We start from the raw sequence: 19033 nt of genomic DNA, 5'->3' as shown, positions 1-19033 counted from the left end.
TTTCTTTTATCTTTATTGCTTTTAATATTACCTAAAGCTCTATTTAAACTAAATAAATTTACTAAATAAATCTATTAAATAAACCTATTAATATATAAACTACTACTCTCTTAGTATATAGTTAATAATTAATAAGCTAAAGATGCCCGTTAATAAGTCCACCCCTCTCGGGCTAAGCGCCCTTAGCTAACTTAATACTATAGCTATTATAATTAACGTAAGTATACCTAAGGATTAGTAAAGTACTTTTTAGTAATATAGAATTTAGCTAAGTAATAGTACGAACGTTATAAATAGCTAGGTTAATATAAATATTAAGATTTAACATATCGATATTAGCTTAGAAATTATACTTTATAGAGCTAGAAATCCCTTTAATATAAGCTGTATTATAAATATAAGGGAATATATAAAGGGCCCCTTAATTTTTAATAAAAAAGAGTATATAATATAAGATCTAGCTACTTATACGGGCTAGTATTAAGAGGTTTTATATACGTTAAAATAAATATAGCTTACTTTTTAAATAGCTAAAAACGGGGGAAGGTCGGGAGCTATTTTAATTAGTAATTAGGTATAGAGCGCAATATACTTAGTTTTCTTTAATACGTAATATATAGTACGGCCCCGGCGGATTACTCTATTAAGAGGATATATATAATATATTATAATTATTATAAGCTTACGGGGCGGGCCCTAGTCTTAGTTATATATATTAAGTTATAATATTAGGTCTCTTTTTTAAAAGTCTTATTTTTATAAACCTATAAATAAGTTATTATAGCCTAGGTTAGGGCTCGTTAAGTAATTTTTTTAAAAATAAGGAATAAGGATTTAAAATCGTAATACCTTACTTATTTTATTATTCGTTAGGGTAAAAATATAAGATATTAAAAAGTAAATTAAAGTATTATAACTATATACGTTATAATTGTTTTTATAACGCAATTACTAATACTATATACGATCGTAAGTTTTTTCTTTTTTTATTAGTATTTTTTTATATTAATTATATTCGTAATAAATCGTTTTTTATTTAAAGCTAATAAGTTAGAATATAAAAAAAAGATAGAGAAGCTTTTTTTTAAAAAAATAGGTCAAAGCTTTATATTATATATAGGTTAAAATAAATTAGTTTTAATTAAAGTTAAATCGTTTTAAAAAAAATTAGTATTTAAAAGGGAGAAAGCGATTCTTAATCCTCTTAATATTATTAATAAGGATAAGTCGGCCGTTATACAAGAGGCGTAATTTAGTAATATTTTTAAAATAATTAACTAAGATATCATAATAACTAAGAGTTCTAATTTTAATTTTAATTTTAATATTTTAAAAAAGATTCTTAAAAGTTCTAAAAGTTCGTAATAAGTTCTTATATATTTTCTTCGTATTTATAGCCCTTTTATTTAATAAGGAATTTTTATATTTTATTCTTAACTTTATAATTAATAATTTATTTAACTTCGTATTTTATTTAGTTTAGTTTAATAATGATATAATTTTTATATATAATCTTCTTAATATAAGTTTAAGTAATAAGATATAAAAAATAAGATAGTATTATATCGTATTTAATAATCTTAGTTCGTAATTAATTAGTAAGACTTTTTTTAATAATTTCGAAAAGTTTAAGTTTTTTATAATCTAATTTATTACTTAGTCGTTTTATTTTAATATTATAATAAAAGAAATAAGTACTATCCCCTTTTTTTTAAAAATAGTTCTCTAATCCTTAATCTATCTACGTTTTTTTATATATATTATCGTACGAACTCGAGGTTTATTAATACTTATTTATAAATTTCCTTAAGTTTATTTATATTTACTATAGCTTTTATAGCTTATAATCCTTATTATACTTTTTATATATTATTAATTAAAATCCGTAGTTAAAATAAAATAGAGATTTTTTTATATTTTTATTGATTATATTATTATATACGAACTAGGCTATTAATAAAAGTACTACCTAATTATTTTAGTTATAGTTTATGAAATAATAAAAATATATTTTAAAGATCTAGTTAATTTTATTTATTTATTTATTAGTTTATAAATAAAATAATATTAATAGTTTATAGTTTATACTAAGTTACGAAATTAGAGATTTTTAAAACTTCGAAATAAATAGCTTATCTTTATTAAAAATAATTTCTTTTAGTAAACTATAGTTTAGAAATATAACTTTAATAAATACGTATACTAGGTCTTTTATAATATTAAATTCCTTATAAGAAATAAAATAAGTAAACTTAGTAAGTCGGTCGACTGTAACTAATATACTATCATATTATATTTTAATAAATAGTTCTTTAGATTTTAATAGTTTAATAATAAAGTCCTATATAATTAATTACTATATTTCCGTTAATAATTATAATAATTATAGCTCGTTATAAAGTTTATTCATTTTTTATTTCTACCTTTATTAGCTACTCGGGCGAGTCTCAATATCGGTTATATAGTATTAATATATAATATTAGTAAATATTTATACTATCTCGTTAAACTATTTTTTTATATTTTCTACCTTTTTAAACTTTCTCTTTTATAAAGTTTATAATTACGAATTAATAGCGATATTAAGTACCCGACGCTACTACTTTATAAGCTACCTATTTAGCTAAGTTTACTACCCTCTAAGTAATAATAGCTTATAATAGTGTAGTATTAAAAATACCCTCGTTATTATTATTAAGTATAATACCGACCTTTTTACTATTAATATTTACTACGCTTTTAACTTCGACTCGTATATACATATATATTCGTTACCTCGTTTCTTTTATTAAAATTAAAAAACGCTACTTTCCTTACTATTTATTATTATTATACTATTATTATTATTATTGAATTATTTACTTACTCTTAAATATATACTATTAAAATACTAAGATGCTAACTTATTAATTTATAAGGATACTTTAAGGGTTAGAAGTTTAATTTTATAAATATTATATTAAAGGACCCCGAACTATAATAAAGTCGTTTTAAAAAATACGGATTGGATATTATTAACTTAAAGATCCGAAATACGTATATTAATATAAGTATTACTCTTATTAATACCTAATTAATATAATATAATAGCCTCGAAATACCTAACCGACTCCTAAGTATTATTAATACTTTAAAATCGCTACGTAAGAATAAATTAAAAAGGATTAAAAAAAATTCTAGTTATATTAAAAAAAGTAAAAAGTAAGGGGTAGTTTTTAGCTATTCGGAGGGCGATTAATATATTATAATAGTAGGGTCGTTTTACTTAGTAATAGCTACGGCTAGCTATAGTTAGTTATAAAGTTTTATTAAAGTACGTAATAAAAATACTTAATATTAACCCTAATAAACTAGCTTATTTATAAAAGCAAAGATAGCCCCTAATAAGGCGGACCGGACCCTAAAGGGGCTATAAAGTTTATATAAACTATTTTTATTTTTTTTATAGGTCGCGTAGTCCTTAATTACTTTTATAATTTTAGTATATATAGCGGATTTATTATAATACTAGCAAATCCGTTTTTATATTTTAATTACTCCTTAATAACCATATATTAATATACTATAAAGTTTTATAATAAGCTTAAGGGTTATTTTTTTAGTTAGGTTAATATTAATCCTTTTAATTATTATAAAAAGTTTTATAATAAGTATAAGGCTACTATCTTTTTTTATTTAAAAATAACTTATATCTCTTCGGGGACCGTAATTTTATAATTAGGTCTTTTATTAAGAGCGTTTACCCTATTGTTTTCTAAACCCTTTTAATAAATAATTCGGAAGTTAAATTTAAATAAGAATTCGCTCTATTTAACTTATTATTTATTTAGGTTCTTATTTGTTATAAAGTTTATAAAGTTCTTATAGTTTATATAGTAGTTTTTTTTCTAGCTTTATAAGTATAAAAGATCGACCTTAAGGGGATTACGTTTTTAAGGGAAATTATATAATATAGTATATTTTTTAATTATATAATATACGTAATATATCCTAAGTACGCGCTTAACGTAATATAGTAATTTTAATATAAAAACTATTATATAATCTAGGATAAGTAAGCTATTTTACGGCGGCGCTAGCTAAAAAGGTTAATAATAGAGGTTAGCCATAATAGTTAGTTATAATAATTAGTTATAATAATTAGAGGCGGCCTTCTTTAACTATAGAGGTTCTAAACTTTAATAACGATATAGAGGTTTTTAAAAAAATGACTAAATAAGCTAATATTTACGTACTAGAGCTTATAAAAATTCTTTCTATCCTTATTGTTTTCAATATTACCTAAAGCTCTATTTAAACTAAATAAATCTACTAAATAAATTTACTAAATAAACTTATTAATATATAAACTACTACCTTAAAGAGAACCTATTCTACTCTTAGTATATAGTTAGTAATTAATAAGCTAAAGATACTTATTAATAAGTCTACTCCTCTTAAACTAGGCGCCCTTAGCTAGCTTAAAGCTATAGCTATTCTAATTAATATAAATATACTTAAGGATTAGTAAAGTACTTTTTAATAATATAGAATTTAGCTAAGTAATAATATAAATACCGTAAATAGCCGGGCTAATATAAATATTAAGATTTAATATATTAATACTAGTTTAAAAATTATATTTTATAAAGCTAGAAATCTTTTTAATATGGGTTATATTATAAGTATAAGGGAATATATAAGGGGCCCCCTAACCCTTAATAAAAAGGAGTATATAATATAAAATCTCGCTACTTATATAAGTTAATACTAAGAGGTCTTATATATATTAAAATAAATATAGCTTGCCCTTTAAATAGCTAGAACTTAGAGGACTTTATATAGGGGAAGGTTAGGAGTTAATAAAAAGAAAATAATAGTTAAGTTAGTTAATTACTATTTTAATTAGTAGTTAGGTATAGAGCGCAATATACTTAGTTTTTCTTAATACGTAATATATAGTATAGCCCTAGCGGATTACTCTATCGGGGGGGTAAATAGTTTTATAATTATAAATAGTTTCCCTAAAACTATATTTATAAGTCGTAAAGTAAGTAAGGCTTTAGTAATTAATTATAGTTTTATTAAAAGGGTTTTTTAATAAAAATAGCTAAAAGCGATCGTAAGATTTAATACTAAGTTAATTACTAAAGAAGCTATAAAAAGTCTATTTTTAAGCCTAGCTTAAGCTTATACTATATGTTACGAAAGGGAACTTAAGGCAGGTCGGAACGCTACTATATTAACCTAATTAACTAAAGACTTAATATAAAGAGGGAAAAAATAGAATAGTAAGTAGAAGCTAGCGAGCTAGCCCTTTAGGCCTAGCGGTCTAGCTCGTTACGTAATTACTAAGAGCTTAGCCTCGTAGCCTAAGGCTAAGCCACGGGGCCTATAGGGGCCCTAATACCTATTATTATAATATTACCCCCCCCTCTATACTAGAGGGCGCTGTCCGTAGCGCCGAAAAATAAACCTCCTAATTACCCTTCATTCTAGCGAATCTATAGCTATAATTACTACTATTATATTATCGTCGTCCCTTAGTAATAGTAAATCGCTAGCCGCGGCAGCTTTTATTTATATATTTAGGTTCTATAACGGACCTTTAGTAGTTAAGTATTAGTAATAGAACGCTTATAGTATTACTAGCGTATACCTAAAGCTCTCTACGTCGTATTATATTAGATCCGTATTATATCCTTTTTAGTCTGCCTAGTACTATAACTTTCTTTTATATAAGCGTAACTTAACTACTTTAAAAACCTTATACTCTAGCTCGCTATTATTATTAATAATTAGTAATAATAGCTCTTAGTTCTACTTAGGTAGTAGGTCGTTAGTAGCCTTCTTTAGCTTACTTAGGTAAAAAACCGGGTATACCCGGCTATTTATTAATAATTCTACGACTTATATACCCCCCTATCCGGTACTAACGATAAGCTATGGGCCGGCCTATAGCTACTATAGTTTATTCGTATTAGCGGACTTTTAGTATAAGGTATTAATAAAAACCCGGTCTCTTATCTTTAAGTCGTCTGGGCGCCGGCGGCGGTCGGTATACTTTTTATATTATACCTAAATAACTTTTATATTATCCTTAGTAATCTCCTAGGCCTCGTATATCCCCTAAGCTATACGCTATGCGTTAGTACGGTTTAGCTTCTCTTTTATAAAGCCGAATTAGTAAGTTTACTTAGACTAGTTAAAAAAAAGCCGTAGCTAGCGACCGAATTCTACTTCGTATAATAATAGCTCCGTAGTCTCGCTAAGCTAAGTAATATAAGCAAAGTTAACTATGGGTAGTATATTACTCTAGTTATTTTAATATTAGTTAACTAGTAGTCTTAATTACTATAAGATATACTAATTTAGTACCTCTATTTAGCCGTCTATTTATAAATAATCCGCTATTAATAGCTATAGCTTAACCCCGCAGATCTTATAGAGCTCCCTTTAAAAATTAAAAATAAATTAAGGGCCTCGGTCCGACGTAATAGTTTTTAGTAGGCTAAAGATAGGTAGTACCTGCTTATAAAATATCCGTCTTATATCTTTTATTATAATAGTCTTATAATAAGGAATAAATATTACCCTTTTACTTAAGTAGTCTACTACTACCTATATATTATTAAATCTTTTTTAATTAGTAGGGATAGTTATAAAGTTAGTAAAGATATACTATTACGGGTAGTCGGGTATTAGTAGCGGTCTTAGCTCCCCTAGGGGTTTATTGCGCGGCTTTTATAACTAGTAATAGGTATAGTAGTTCCGAACGTATTAGTAAGTATCTACTATTAGGCCCGGCTAGTAGTACTACTATTTAATTATTTTTATAACCTTATTATACCCCGGGTAAGTAAAGAGTTTTTATTTATAGACCTCGTAAATAACTATAATATAGAAGTTCTCCTCTTTAGGTACTACGAGTTTCCTATTTATTATTAATAATCCGTTATTTTAAATAGACTAGCGCTCGCGTCCTTTAGCCACTAATATTCGTATTAGTACGAGAGATACTATAATAAGGTCCTTATTAAGCTTTAGAATCTTCTCTATTAGTAAGTACCCCTATAGCTCGTTTTTTAGTAAAAGTAAGCTAATTATAAGCTATAGTTAGCTAACGGCGGCGCCTAGTAGCGCCCGTAGCTCTATTACGATATTAGGAAATAGTAGTCCTAGCGGTATAAGGACTTATATCTTATTAGCCTTTTTTAGTACTTATTAGGTACGGATATTTTCTATTTTTTATAAGAGGGCGTTAGTTAGTACGTTCTCTTTCTCTAAGTAATAATAAATTTAAAAATTAAAGTCCGCTAGCGTATTAGCTTAGCGGGCTTATTATAAGTTAAATAAGCGCTTAGTTATAAAAAATAGTAGTAGCTAATAGTTTATAATAACGTCGAACTTATATCTATAGCTTACGAGCTCCGCGCGCTATTTTTCTAAGTATAGTACTATCGCTAGTATTTTTTTGTTATAAATAGCATAGTTAAGCTTTACGCCGCTTATTATTTTTAAATAAAAGGCTACTAAGTACTATAACTTATTATTCTCTTATTATTATAATAGCGCCCTAGCGCATATTAAGTTAAAAACGTCTATTTCTAGCCGCGTTAATAGCTTTAGTTTAAAGTAGCGGAGGATGGGCGCTAATATTAGCGCTAGTTTTATAGCCTTAAAAGCCGTTTCGTAGCCGGCGCTAAAGTTAAAGGGAACTCCCTTACTTATTAGCCTCGTAAAGGGCCTAGTTAGGTAGCCGTAATTCTTTATAAACCTCTTATAAAAGTTATAAAACCCGAGGAAAAACTAGATATTTTTAAGTAATATAAGTAGTTTCTAATTTCTAATTATAAAGACTTTCTCTTTATCTAGCTATATACCTTTTATTAAAACTACGAAACCTAAGTACTTCGTAGCGGTAACGCTAAATTCGTACTTCTTAATATCTACCTATAAGCCTACTTTTTATAAGCGGTTTAGTATTTTAGTAACGTGCTCTTAGTACTAGAGGGGGTCGTTAGAGAAGATTAGGATATTATTTATATATATTATATAAAAGTCGTCTAAGTACTCTATTAATATCTCGTTTATATATTACTAATACGTAATAGGCCCGTTATAAAGCTTAAAGGGTATTACTTTATACTTATATACCCTATAGCGGGTTCTAAACGTTATTAAGTCCTTAGAGGCTAGGTCGAGTCGGATATAGTAAAAGGCCTATTTAATATTTAGCTTAGTAAATACTTTTACCCTACTTAGCCGCGCAAGGGTCTCGTTAATAAGTAATAGTAAGTAGCGGTCTTTTTTTATAACCTTATTAAGCTTATAAAAGTTAATATAAAAGCGCAGGCTACTATCGTGCTTTTTTATAAATAGCGTTAGTAATACGAAAGGAGCATTACCTAGCTCGATAAATCCCTTTTATAAGTACTCTAGTAAATAGGCCCTTATAGCCTCTAGCTCAGGTACTAACTACTTATATAAAAGGTAATAAGTTAGCTTCTCCTTATTACTATTTAGGAGCTCGATCTTATAGTTATATAGCTTATAAAGCGCTAGTATATTATTAGTAGCTTTATTAAAAACGTCGGTCTAGGGCCGCAGATACTTTAGTAGGTTCGTTACTATAAGGTCGCGAATAACTTAATTATTATTATATAAGGGGTCTACCTCCTCTTTTTTATCCTCTATAATATAGTTAAGCTTATAAAGTAATATAGAGCCTATCTTAACGTCGTTCTACCTTAGGTTTTTTTTAAAAGCGGGAGCGCTAATAAAAGTAATATCTATTTATACTATTACTAAGTATAGTTTTTATTACCTAGCCCTCTTTACGGGGGCGATATTAGTACTATTAAGGGCGCGTTCTATTTTTTTCGTATTTTTAGCCTCGTTCAACTACTATATTTAACGGGCTATTATCTTTAGTAGGTATAGTAATATCTTAATTAGTATACCCTTCGCCCGCTATTACTAGAGCTTTTAGTTATAGCGAGTTATATTTATCTTAAATAAGTCCTACTAGTAGTCGGCGTCGATTTAGTATTATATATTAATAACTTCCGGGGCATATAAGTCCTCAATATCCCTAACGATAGTAAAAGACGTCTCTTATAATAATAGGTCCTTAGGCTATATTAGACGTTAGTAGCGAATATTAGGGTTTACCCCGTAGTATTCGAACTACTTTTGCCCTAAGATTAGGTTATAGCGGCCCGTATTAAGCTAAAAGAGGGGTACTTTTAGAAGGACTCGTCGATTAATATATAAGTTAGTAGTTTATACTACGCTAGTATTATCTAATCGCTCTTTATTAAATTTAGTAATAGGGATTAGGTATTATAATTTATAAGATAGGGCTGCGCAGAACCGTTATAATAAAAGGGTTATATAGTTATTTATAAATCTGTACTTATTAGCTCCCGTATTAAATAAGGCTCTTAAGCAAATTTTATATTTATTAAATACTAATATAAGCTCTATTTTAAGGGGCTAGCCCCTTACGAGATCTTATAAGTTTACTAAATTAATTACTAATTTTTTATCTTTTTTATATATATCCCCTAGCTAGGAGTTTATTTTTATTAGGGGTTCTAGTTTTCCGAACCTAACTCTATTTTAATAGGGCCCTCGGTAGCGTTAATAGCGGCTATAGTAGTTTTTAGCTTCTTAGGGCAATCCTTAGAAATATATTTAGTATTATTATAAACGAAGTAAGCGCTACTATTCTTAAGCTTTTAATATAGGGCTTTAAGAATCGTCTCGCGGGTAGAGGTACGACCTTAGTCCTATTTAGTACTTTTAGTACTTCTATTATTTCCGCTACTTTTATTATTTTTACTTAAGGTTTAGCGAGTCTAGTTAAAAGCCTTAACTAGGCGGTCCTTTATAAAAGGGGGCTATATTACGTTAGCTAGCTAAGTAACGTACTTAATATATTTTTAAAAAGTAGCCGTATTATCTAAGTACTTTGATATAGCTTAGTTACGAAGATATATAAGTAGCTTATTATAGAAATAGCGCTTTTATTAAGACTTTAAAAGCTTATTAATATGCGCAAGCTTAGCGAACGTAGAGCGCTTTTAATAGACGTTTTTAAGTATAATTGCGAGTACGTCTAGCTTATAACTAGCGTTATTTATAGCGGTCGGGCTAGTATAAGCCGACTTAAGCTCGTAGAGTAGCTACTCGGCCGTAATAATCTCGTTAGAGGTTAGTATTAGGTATATAAACTCCGTAGTACTACTTCTAATCTTATTAATAATATACTTTAAATAGTACCTATTTATATTATAATTAGTATTTTCTAAGCGCTTCGTAATGCGCTAGAGCTAGTAATCGAACTTAAAGTTAGTATTATTATTTATAAAAATAGGTACGTTAGGTATTTTTTAAGAGCTATAGGTAACGGGATAGGACGAGGCTAGAGTAGTTTTATAGCTACCCTACGTCTCTAGGCGTACTAGCCGTTATTTTAGTACGCTAAGGGTAGTAATATCTTAAATAGAGCTAGCCTAGGAGCCGTTTTCTAATTACTTTAGTCTTTTAGCTATAGCCGTATTATTAGTATAGGCTTAGGTAAGGGCTTCTTTTATAATACGGAGCTCTATAATAATAGTATATATAAGGTCGAGGTTTTTACGGGTTATTATATATAGGCGCTCCGTACTATTACTTAGCTAGTTAATAACGAAAGCTAGGACCTGCTCTAATTAATACTAAGTAATACGTATTTTTAGCTACTATTCGATCTATTTAAGTAAGGTCTTTCCGTCGTTTTTAAAGTATAGCTCTTAAATAAAGTCGAGGTCGATATATTATTTAGTATTCTTTTTAAAAAGGATATCGTTATGGATATAAATAAGTAAAATAAGCTAGTTAGTTACGTTATTAAAGTATACTAAGCGATCGGCCTAGGTAGTAAAGGGTAAGAAGCGCTCTATTAGCTAGTTAGATAGCGCGACTTTAGGGTTAATAACTAGGAGCTTAGTGCTTTTATTAGGGCCTATAACGCTCTATTAGGACTCGTAGAGGCGGCGACTTTATTAAAAGCCGTCGGTATAAAGGGAGACCTAGCCTCCCTAGCTATATCCTCTAACTATCGTATTTAGTAAAGGGGGTATATATTTAGAGGGTATTAATTATACTATTTACGCGCGATTAACTCGGTTAGCTATTACTTAGCTCTTTTATACGCTTTTTTAATAGGGGTAACTAGTTAGTATAATAAGTAGTTAATTAATTAAGATATTATCGTTCCGTCTCTAGAGAATAGTTAATTAAGTAACGTTAAGTAGTATTATAAAAGAGAACTTAAGGTAGGTTAGAACGTTACTATATTAACTAAATTAACTAAAGACTTAATATAAAGAGGGAAAAAATAGAATAGTGGGCAGAAGCTAGCGAGCTAGCCCTTTAGGCCTAGTAGTCTAGCTCGTTACGTAATTACTAAGAGCTTAGCCTCGTAGCCTAAGGCTGAGCCACGGGGCCCACAGGGGCCCTGATGCCCACTACCGTAACACTATATATAAGTTTATTTATAAATATATTTTTTATTATAACTACTCTTATTTATTTAGGTAATTACTTAGTAAATATTAATAAGCGCTTACTTAAAGTAATTATAATAATTACTTTATTACGTAATTACTACTTCTTCTTTATATATAACTTATTTATAGTTTTTCCGTTTTATAAGAGTTACTTTATATTCCGTATTCTTATATATATAGTATATTATAACTATTATAAGCCTACGGGGCGGGCCCTGGTCTTAGTTATATATATTAGGTCGTAATAAGCTATTAAAGACTTATTAATACCTAGTAGGATCTTTAATATATGCTATAGTTATAACTAGGGCTAATTAAGCCTTTTTAGTCTGTTTTATCTCCCAATACCTCTATAAGCCCACTATTTACCTACTTAAAGTAATAAAAGGTATTTATAGATACCTTAGTAGTACTATTTATTATAATATTACTTATAATAGTAATATTGGGCCTATAGAATTAGTAAGTTATACTAATTTTAACTAGGCCGGGTATAAAAGTACTAAAAAATTAACTTCTAGGTACTTATTGATATTAAATAGAAGCCTGATTAGCTAGAAGTCTAAAAAACAGTCTACTATAGTACTTTCTACTATAGAGGCTAAATTTAATAAACTTTGGGAAGCTATTTAAGAAGCTATTTAACTTTGGAATTTATTATTAAAAATAGGTTATTAAATTAAACCTATTACTATTAAAACCGATAATAATAGGGCATTATCTCTTGCTTATAATCCTGAATATTACTAAAGGACTAAGTATACTACCCTATATTATTATTATACTTAATAGGAAGTAGAAAAAGGGAATATTAAAATAGAATATCTCCCTTTTACTATAATGCCTACCGATAGGTTAACAAAACCCTTACCTCGGGTTAAATATAAGGAATTCGTTAAGCTAATAGGCTCAAACGATCCTAATAACCCTATTTAACCTATATTATACCCCTAATATAGGTATATATTTTCCTTATATTTTTATAAATATTTTAAGGAAAATACTCTAGGGTACTAAAAAATTGTTCTAGGGTACTAAAAACCTATTCTAGGGTATTAGAAATCTATTTTAAAGTACTTAGTTAGCTATTTTAATATAGCTAATAAGGTAAAAGAGGGAGTATTATAAAAGTAACTTTCCCCCCTAACGGAGCAATCCGCCGGGGCCGTACCGTATATTACGTATTAAGGAAAACTAGGTATAATACGCTCTATACTTAACTACTAACTAAAACTCCTAATCTTCTACCGTAGTCCTCCTAAGTTCTAGCTACTTATAGGGCGAGTTTTATTTATTTTAATACGCGCAGGACCTCCTAATACTAGCCCGCATAGGTAACTAAGTTTAATATCATCTATTTTTTTATATAAGTATTATTATTACCTAGGGGGTCCTATAAGAGCTATTGAAGGCGCCGGCTTATTATTTTAACCCTATATACTTTTAGCCCGTTTATTATAATTATTATAACTAAATTAGTATTAATATATTAAATTTTAACGTTTATATTAGCCTAGCTATTTACGGCGTTCGTATTATTATTTAGCTAAATTCCGTATTATTAAAAAGTATTTTATTAATCCTTAAGTATATTTATATTAGTTATAATAGTTATAACGTCGAGCTAGCTAAAAAGGGCGCCTAGCCCGAGAGGGGTAGACTTATTAATAGGTATTTTTAGCTTATTAATTACTAATTATATACTAAGAGTAGAGTAAGTTCTTATCGAAGTAGTATTTTAACTAACTAACCTCTTAATTAGTTATTTAACTAGCTATCTAAGTAGTAGTTTATATATTAATAAGTCTATTTAATAAATTTATTTAGTAAATTTATTTAGTAAATTTATTTAGTAAATTTATTTAGTTTAAATAGAGAGTAGCTTTGGGCGATATTAAAAGTAATAAGGATAAAAAGAATTTTTACGAGCTTTAAGTAGTAAATATTAGCCTATTTAGCCCTTTTTTTGAAAACCTTTACGTCGTTATTAAAGTTTAGAACCTCTATAATTAAGGGCCGCCTCTAACTATTATAACTAACTATTATAGTTAACTATTACGGCCGACTTCTACCGTCGACTTTTTTAACCAGCGCCGCTATAGGGTAGCTTACTTATTTTAAATTAAATAGTAGTTTTTATATCGAAATTATTATATTATATTAAGCACGTACTTAGGATATATTGCGTATATTATATAGTTAAAAAGTATACTATATTATATAATTTCTCTTAAAAGCGTAATCCTATTAAGGTCGATCTTTTATATTTATAAAGCCGGAAAAAAACTACTATATAAAAGTAACTTTATTTACTTTATTATTCGCCTTATTATTAATATTACGTAAGTAAACTATATACTATATTAATCTACGATTTCTATAGATTATTATAGGTACTAATTATATAAGTAATACTGCTTATATAAGCTTACGTAAGTAATAGAAAGTACTAGAAAGTAACTAAATAAGCTAGAATTCTCTCGAGACGGAATTACGTACTACGATTACGCATTTACTTACGTATACGCTTATTAATTATATTATAATTAATAAGTAATATAATATTTTAGTAAGAGGTTTTTGTACTTATATATAAGCGTATATTTACTTATTTAAACCTTTTATTAAGTAAGTAACTTCTTATATAGTAATTTAACTATTTATTTATTTTATTTTTACTTTTGCTAGCTACTCGGGCGATTCTCGATATTAGTTATATAGTATTAATATATAGTATTAGTAAATACTTATACTGTTTCGTTAGACTATTTTTTTAGACTTTTTACCTTTTTAAACTTTCCCTTTTATAAAGTTTATAATTATAGATTAATGGCAATATTAAGTACCCGACGCTACTACTTTATAAGCCGCCTACTTAGCTAAGTTTACTACCCTCTAAATAATAATAGCTTATAATAGTATAGTATTAAAGATGCCCTCGTTGCCGTCGTTGAGTATAATACCGACCTCTATAAGCTCTTATTACTAATATTTACTACGCTTTTAATTTTAACTCGTATATATATATATATTCGTTACCTCGTTTCTTTTATTAAAATTAAAAAACGCTATTTCCCTCGCCGTTTATCGTTATTGTATTATTACTATTACTATTGAATTACTTACTTTAAATACATACTATCGAAATACTAAGACGCTAACTTATTAATTTATAAAGATGCTTTAAGGGCTAGAAGTTCGATCCTATAAGTATTATACTAAAAGACCCCGAACTATAATAAGGTCGTCTTAAGGAATACGGATTAGATATTATTAACTTAAAGATCCGAAATATATATATTAATATAAGTATTACCCTTATTAATACCTAACTAATATAATATAATAGCCTCGAAATACCTAACTAACTCCCGAGTATTATTAATACTTTAAAATCGCTACGTAAAAATAAATTAAGAAAGATTAAAAAGAAAAATCTAACGCTATTAAAAAAAGTAAAAAGTAGGGGGTAGTTTTTAGCTATTTAGAGGGCGATTAATATATTATAATAACGAGGTCGTTAGTACTTATTAGTAATAACTATAGCCGGCTATAGTTAGTTATAAAGTTTTATTAAAATACGTAATAAAAATACTTAATATTAACCTTAATAAACTAGCTTATTTATAAAGGCGAAAATAGCCCCTAATAAGGCGGACCGGACCTTAAAGGGGTAATTTAACTATATTACTCTTTTTATTATAAAAACCTCTTTTATATACGCTTAATTCCCCTATATTTATATATTCTTACTTCTATATAAATATTCACTTTTTATATTCTTTTATAAGAATATCCCGTATTACTTCGTTAAAGCTATACGTACTAGACTTATTAAACGAACTTATTAATATATAAACTATTATTTCCCTTTAGGGTCCGGTCCGCCTTATTAGGGGCTATTTTTACTTTTATAAGTAAGCTAGTCTATTAGGGTTAATATTAAATATCTTTATTACGTACTTTAATAAAACTTTATAACTAACTATAGCTAGCCGTAGCTATTATTAATTATTAATACTAACTAAACTTAAAATATTAATAATCCCGGTATAATATATTAATCGCCCTTTAAATAGCTAAATACTACTTTTTACTTTCTCCCTTTATCTTATTTAATAATAACCTCTCCCTATTAATATTTTTATTTAATACGCTCGCTTATACTCTTTTTAAGCTCCTAATTATATTATTAAGTCTAGGCTTATTTATATTTTATTATATTAAAAGGGCGCTAATAAGTGCGACGCTTATTATAATATATTTATTTATTTTTTATAAGTTAATATTCTTAATATAATATTTATTAAGGTAGTCTTTTTATAGCTCGGGGTCGTTTAGTATAATATTTATAAAATTAAACTTTTAGTTATTAAGAAAGCCCTAAGGGTTAACGAGCTATTAGCGTCTTAGTATTTTAATAAAGTATGTTTAAAATAGATAGTTAAATAGTAATAGTAATAGCGATAGTAATAGCGAGGGAAATAGCGTTTTTAATTTTAATAAAGGAAACGAGGTAACGAATATATATATATATACGAGTTAAAGTTAAAAGTATAATAAATATCGTAAGGTTAATATTATTTAATAATAGTAACGAGGGTATTTATAATATTACTATTATAAGCTACTATTACCTAGCGGGCTATAAAGCTTATAAAGTAGTAGCGTCGGGTGCCTAATATTACTATTAATAATCCGTAATTATAAACTTTTCTAGCACGTATAGCTTTAACGAGGTAATGCGGGATATTCTTCTAAAGAATATAAAAAGTGAATATTCATATAGAAGCAAGAATATATGAATATAGGGGAAATAAGCGTATATAAAAGAGGTTTTTGTAGTAAAGAGAGTAATATAGTTGAATTACTATATGAGAAGTTGCTTGCTTAACGAAAGGTCTAGGTAGGCAAATACACGCCTATATATAGGCATAAAAACCTCCTACTAGAATATTCTATTGCTTATTAATTATGATATAATTAATAAGCGTATACGTAAGTGAATGCGTAATCGTAGTACGTAATTCCGCCTCGAGTAAATTCTAGATTATTCAGTTACCTTCTAGTACTTTCCATTGCTCACGTAAGCTTATATAAGCAGTATTGCTTACATAATCAATACCTTTAATAATCTACAGAAATCGTAGATTAATATGGTATATAGTTTGCTTACGTAATATTGATAATAAGGCGAATAATAAGGTAAACAAAGTTACCTTCGTAACAACTTTATAAAAGGGATAGTTAAAAAAGTAGAAAATCTAAAAAAATTGGTTTAGCGAGATAGTATAAGTATTTACTAATACTATATATTAATACTGTGTAATCGATATTGAGAATCGCCCGAGTAGCTAGTAAAGGCAGAATATTAAATAAATAAACTACTATTTAAAAATACCCCTTAATAAGTCCCCCCCTCTAGGGCTTGATAAATTCTTAGGCCCCCTCGACGCCCTAGCTATTATAACTAATATAAGTATACTTAAAGAGTAGCATAATACTTTTTAATAATATAAAATCTAGCTAAATAATAATATAAATATTATAAATAACTAAGCTAATACGGATATTAAGATTTAGTATATTAATACTAACTTAAGAATTATATTTTATAAAGCTAAAAATCCCTTTAATATAGGTTATATTATAAATATAAAAGAATATATTTGTTTTTTATTTCTACTTTTACTAGCTGCTCGGGCGATTCTCGATATCGGTTATACGATATTAATACACAGTATTAGTAAATACTTATACTATCTTAGTAAACGTTTTTTTTTAGAATTTCTTTCTTTCTTTTTATCTCTCCCTCTTATAAAAGAATTCTAATATATTCCGTTATATTCTAATACTTTCTATTACTTATATAAGCTTATAAAAGTAGTATTACTTATATAATTAATATATATAATACTTTATAGGAACTATAAATTAATATAATATATAATATACTTATATAATATTAATAATTAGACAAATAATAAAGTAAGTAACTTTATTTTTATAATAAAGAGTTATTTAATAACTTCAAAATCTCGAAGTTTATTTTAAAATAATAATACTTAATAGCGTTATATAAGTACTATAATAGTATGATTATTTAATATATAATTATGTGCATTTTTTTGGGCCCATTACTTTAAAAGGGCGGAGGCGCAGACGTACCTCACTCAGGAGAAATCAGCACACTATACCCAAGATTAAAGAAAAATTACATGCCAGAATTGCAACAAGGTAATGGCACCAGTCTGTTCTTGAACCGGTAGTTACAAAACTCCATTTGGTGTCGGGTGTCATATGTAAACGCTGGGCTCGGTATTTCCCTTATCTCCCTTCCTTTCCACAATCACGGGACGTTAGCAATGGAGCATATCTTAGTGTATGGATATTTCAAGGAAACTTAGGGATCGTCCTTCTGTCATCAACAGACACCATCACTACACCCAATCCTCCGTACCAACGAAGAGGATGCAATTTTACTCACGCAATATGAACAGGACGAAACCGACCGTCTAGCCCCGTCACGTCCTATTTTGTGGCCAAGACGTTGGCATCCCAAGACGTCTTCTGTTCCCCGACCGGCGATAAGAGGGACTTTTGCCCCCTACCTTACCCGTCTTACCCCAGACGAGGGGTTCTTCAGCAAAGTGGTCCCCGATTTTTAGACAGAGGTGGTGGCACGTACGAGCGGGGGATCTGGCTCAGGGTGGCAGGGCCGCTATCCACCACCCCTAGGTACGCCTAGGTACGCACGCAGGTGACACATCCATCCGCCGCTTTTCTCAAGCTCTCTCCTTATCCCAAGGGTTTATTCAATACCTAATAAGCTCAAAAAATGAATAGAACATTATATAATTATAAAAAGAAAAGCCCTTTTTTTTTTCTTTCTCTCCAAAGACAAAATTACCATATATTCCTTTATTTGCTGTTAAAGTGGCAGGTTTGGCTGGAAAAAGCGGCGGATAAATCCGTCACCCGCGTGGTACGGCATGTAGTATGCATAGAAAGCCACCCCAAGGTAAGTTTCTAGAAGGCGCCAACCATTCCAGCCCTCTTCAAGGTTGCGAGCTGTCAGACGGCTGGTCTGTCAACTTTCTAGGTACTTGGGGTATCCGTCGTGTACCTCACTATCTACACAGTAGGTCCATCCATCGGCCATGTGCGCTATCTTACTTATCCACAGGTACTTTATTGGAACCCTCATTGGACATCGACCCAGATAACGCGAGAGTCTCTCCTAGCATGAATAATACCCCTGTGTAATATTCTCATTATGGTGCCGGGCACTTAGACTCGGGACCGCGGCAAGTCAACTTAGATCTAACGCATCCTGCTTCCCTTGCCCGCCGAGTCAATCAATATGAGCCGCAGCCATCAACCTAACGCCCTCTGCGACTTTGTCAAGCCTGATTTGCATCTTCACCTTTATCTGACGAGGAACATACTAACGCATGAAACAGAATGCTAGGGTCAGACATTACATTCCATTGTAG

General features: G+C 28.7%; 2 protein-coding genes across 2 annotated transcripts; both read right to left on the bottom strand.

Moving 5' to 3' along the window:
- Window positions 1-1591: 1591 nt before the first annotated feature.
- CLUP02_03500 (uncharacterized protein) lies at window positions 1592-1711 on the bottom strand (the record flags this gene model as incomplete). The annotated part of the gene is made up of 1 exon (XM_049282520.1): window positions 1592-1711. A coding segment is annotated over one exon (120 nt), but the record flags the coding sequence as incomplete, so codon positions are not given.
- Window positions 1712-2110: 399 nt separating this feature from the next.
- Window positions 2111-2260, bottom strand: CLUP02_03499 (uncharacterized protein; the record flags this gene model as incomplete). Its single annotated transcript, XM_049282519.1, has 1 exon — window positions 2111-2260. A coding segment is annotated over one exon (150 nt), but the record flags the coding sequence as incomplete, so codon positions are not given.
- Between the last annotated feature and the right edge of the window lie 16773 nt (window positions 2261-19033).

The sequence above is a fragment of the Colletotrichum lupini genome, chromosome 2 (genome assembly GCF_023278565.1).
Source record: "Colletotrichum lupini chromosome 2, complete sequence".
Lineage (NCBI taxonomy): Eukaryota > Fungi > Ascomycota > Sordariomycetes > Glomerellales > Glomerellaceae > Colletotrichum > Colletotrichum lupini.
The sequence above is the reverse complement of the archived record's forward strand: the minus strand, read 5'-3'. Positions and strand labels throughout refer to the sequence as shown.